The sequence below is a fragment of the Antrostomus carolinensis genome, unplaced genomic scaffold (assembly GCF_000700745.2).
Source record: "Antrostomus carolinensis isolate BGI_N321 unplaced genomic scaffold, ASM70074v2 scaffold42801, whole genome shotgun sequence".
In the NCBI taxonomy this organism is placed as follows: domain Eukaryota; kingdom Metazoa; phylum Chordata; class Aves; order Caprimulgiformes; family Caprimulgidae; genus Antrostomus; species Antrostomus carolinensis.
Genome location: NW_010292769.1, coordinates 7,369 through 11,261, shown reverse-complemented (window position 1 = coordinate 11,261; position 3,893 = coordinate 7,369). Strand labels below are relative to the sequence as shown.

Sequence of the window (3,893 nt, the reverse complement as noted above, 5' to 3'; positions counted from 1 at the left end):
AACAAGTACGAGGTGAAGTTCTGCCTGGACAGCACGGGGGCCGAGCTGAAGCAGAAGATCCACTCGCTCACAGGTCTGTGGGGCGGCCGCCGCCTCCCCGCCGCTGCCCGCGCTGCCCGGGCTCTCCTAACCCCTCTTCTTGCCTTTAGGCCTCCCCCCTGCCATGCAGAAAGTCATGTTCAAGGGACTGCTACCAGAGGAGAAAACCTTGCGGGAAATCAAAGTGACAAACGGAGCGAAAATCATGGTGGTTGGCTCTACTATCAACGATGTTTTAGCAGTGAATACGCCCAAAGAAGCTGCTCAACAGGAGGTCAAAGCTGAAGAAAATAAAAAGGAGCCGCTCTGCAGACAAAAGGTTATTAATGTCTCAATTCCTGGCGTGGGGGAGCTGGAGGATTTACACACTTCTCTTGTAATATTGAATATTGACTGCTTCTCTGCAGTCACCGTTGGGTCCGTCCCTCCCCGAAGCAGGCTGGGTTCCTCTGTTCACAGCGCAGTGGTAGAAGAAGGGCTCTGTGCAGAGCAGTTCTAGTGACAGAACGTTGAGCCTGGCAAAGGCTGGGGCTTTGCAGGACACCGCTTGTGCTGGTGCCTGGCACAGCCCCGTGTTTCAGGCAGGAAATGGTAAATAATAGAAATACTTCGTGGTTGTTAGGTCAGAGGCAGTCTAGATTAATTTTGTCTAAAAACTAGATAATTTTTATTGGCATAAAAGAATTTGATCTCCAAAAACTGCCTTTAAAGTGAACAGCAAGGGAGCAGTTCCTTCAGCTGTCCCAGCACTGAAGGGAACAGGGATGCTGAATATTCCTGTCGCACGCTGAAGTGCTGCCTCTGAGGAGGGAGTGAAGTGCAGAGGTTTGGTTCGGTGGCAGTGCTGCACTGCTGTGGGCTCCTAAAGGATCTGCAGCTGAAGGTATTACCAGCCATGCACCTTCCTCAAAATAAACTTGATTAAAAATTAAATGGCACCCCATTGAACCGCAGCCTTTATGAAACGTGCTTTTGTTTCTCTATAATTTGTCATAGTTCACGTTCACTGTAAGTTCCATCATTGTTTAAAGGTACTCAGCAACCAACAAGCTGTGAGCATGGTTTTCCTAGTTACTACTGCTCTAACCTGCCCTGGTGCGCTGCTGTGTCGCGGGATGGCCCTTAGTGCCATGATATAGTAATTGGAGTTGGATCAGGGGTTGGACTTGATGATCTTGGAGGTCTTTTCCAACCCAAACTATTCTATGATGTTGCACTGTCAGGTGTGGAGGGTTTTCTGCTGTTCACTGGATGTGACACTCGACCGTTAAACTGTCCTGCCAGATGCCGATGACGTGGTCCAGCATGTACCATATTAAAGTGGGACCCAGGGCTTCTTTAATTTTTTTAGCTGTATATTTTTATGTGTATTCTAGAAGGGATGTGACCCTTTGCATTATATTGGGGTTTTATTCATTTGTATAATTTCTTTAGATTGTCACAGAACCTGCTCGGTTAACTTTGAAAATAAACCGTTTCCTGTGTGACAAGTGACTGTGAATAGTCCTTAACTGTCTCTTAGTGCTGTTGGGAAGTAAATTGAAAAGCTGTGTTGTGATTCTGTAAATTCTAATTCCTGTTTTTCTGTTGTAGCAACACAGAAAAGTATTGGATAAAGGAAAACCTGATGATGTAATGCCTTCTGTTAAAGGTGTTCAGGTAAGTAAACACGTACAAGAGACATTGTCATAATCAGAAGAGAGAGACTTTTTTGTGGTTTGAGACTTTTCTATGCTGGTTCAATTGTTCTTTGCTATCTTGGCAGAAAACTGGAAAGATGGATCATCTTTGTGCTTAAAAAGTTAAGAGGATATTGCTTTTCCTGTTAAAGTCCTGCTCTGTGGCTTACTGTGTTGCCTCTTTGTAGGAGCGCCTGCCAACAGTGCCATTATCTGGCATGTACAACAAGTCAGGGGGGAAAGTAAGATTGACCTTTAAACTTGAGCAAGACCAGCTCTGGATTGGTACAAAAGGTGAGCAACTCTAAAACTCTGAGGTGAATAATTGATAATTGGGCTACAAGTGAATTGTGTGACCTAGAAATAGCTTTTGGTGTGACTAAATTGTGTTTAGGGAATAATGTTGGTGTTCTGATACTTCAAAGCTAAGTTTTGCTTCCCCTTCTCAAATGCCATTCTCCCAGATCATTCAATATGACTTGATACTTTACTTCTGTTCTTGAAAAACTTGAGTTCAGCTGTGCCAGTAGATTAGTGTTCCAGTCTCATATTCATAGCTCCAGATGCAAATAATAATATTTGGCATTTCTGACATATCTCAAAAGCACTTCATAAACATTGGTTTGATGCCAGCATCACACAGAGGCTCAGTGGCTTGGCTGAGACTCGAAAGGGAATCTTAGAACCGGGATTAAAAGTAGGAGTGCTGGCATCTCGGTCATTATCTGTCCTTCCAACCAAAATTAGTTGGGTGTCTTGTTTCAGTGATGCACAACTGCAGGAACTGTGGCATGTGTTGCTGTGCAGAGGAATCAGTTTACTGTCTTGGGTGGTACCAGGAGGAGCTGAAAGTGCTGTGGTGATAACGTGCGTTGCTGAGGCCGTCTCAGATAACCCCCTGCCTCCAGAGGAAGCTGTGCTCCTTTGGTTTGACCAGGATGGGGCAATATTAGAGTGATGAGCAAGGGGAATAGGAGTGCTTGCTCGCTGTCCCAGTAAAGTAACCCAGTTGAATAGGAATTAGCTTTGGATGGCACCTCCACCTGCTATGTTATTTCCAAAGTAAGCAGAAACCTCAAGTTTTTAGCCTTTCCTTTGTAGGACAGACTTGACTGTGAAGATTTTTCTGGCTTTAGAACTTCTTCCAGTACCAGGTGCAGTGATTTTTCTCCTGGGCTAAGTGATGGAGCGAGACATTGAGGTTTTCTTCCTCTATAGGTTGGGCAGGCAGATCATTTCATTACTGGTAATGTGTTAAATGCATTAATCCTCTTCCTTCACCTTCTAGACAAGTTTCAAATTTAGTATTTCTGAAGTGTTCCCGATTAGTGTTTCGTAAGCTGTGGAATTTGATTCTTCTTGTAGTCATCTGTCTTTGATGTAACCTGTTTCCCCGCTTCCCCAAATTAGCAGCAGCTTGTGTCCTCTGGGGAATGGTTGTAATTGCTGGCTGTTGTTGGGAAAAACTCCTTCCTGCTCTGAGAAACTCACAGTGGATGCCGGCACATAAGGACTAGACTCAAACCAGCTGGGTGTTAACACAGGTTTTCACGTGCTAGTCCTGGAAAGTTGAAACTGGTTCTTCCCCAACACGGCCTCCCCGTGCTTCACATACCGCTTTGTGCGGTTTTGTGGTCTAAGGTTTGGAACAGGTAGATGTTTCTCGGTTGCTTCGTGTCTTTTTCATAGAGGAACTGATGGTGTGGAGTTGTCTGTTGTTGAGATATTGTGAAGAGTAACTGATTTGCAGGATGCTAAACGTGTGAAAAGTAAGATGTTACTCAATGAATGTTGTGAGTCTGACTGGGGTAGTTTGGAGTCAGCTTAGTTACAGCACTGAGGCAGAGAATATTCATCTTCACATGACCTCGTTTGTCTCCTTGTTTGCCTTTTTTAGCTAGGTGCTTTTTTTCTGGATCACACAAATCAGATGTATCTAAGGAACTTCTGTTTCTCCTTTGTAGAGTGTTTGTGGTTTTCTCTGTCTTATATCCAAGAAGATAATTTTAGGCTGATACTAAAAGCTGGAACTGAAAGGAAGGATCTTGGAGTTAAGTCTTCAGAAAGAAGTGAGGACAGAACTGAGATAGAAAAAGTCTGCCATGACCCATATACTTTGTCATTCTGTTGGTTACCTCTGGCTGGCTGACCTTACTCTGTCATGTAATTGTAGTC

General features: G+C 44.2%; 1 protein-coding gene across 1 annotated transcript in view; it reads left to right on the top strand.

The window, feature by feature from the left end:
* Positions 1-3: 3 nt before the first annotated feature.
* Positions 4-3,893, top strand: part of UBFD1 (ubiquitin family domain containing 1) — a gene marked incomplete at its 5' end in the record, with an annotated part of 6,446 nt that continues 2,556 nt past the window's right edge. Inside the window, 4 exons of the mRNA XM_029087245.1 lie at positions 4-73; positions 150-358; positions 1,633-1,698; positions 1,907-2,012. Coding sequence (XP_028943078.1) covers positions 4-73; positions 150-358; positions 1,633-1,698; positions 1,907-2,012 — 451 coding nt within the window. The remainder of the gene's footprint in view (positions 74-149; positions 359-1,632; positions 1,699-1,906; positions 2,013-3,893) is intronic.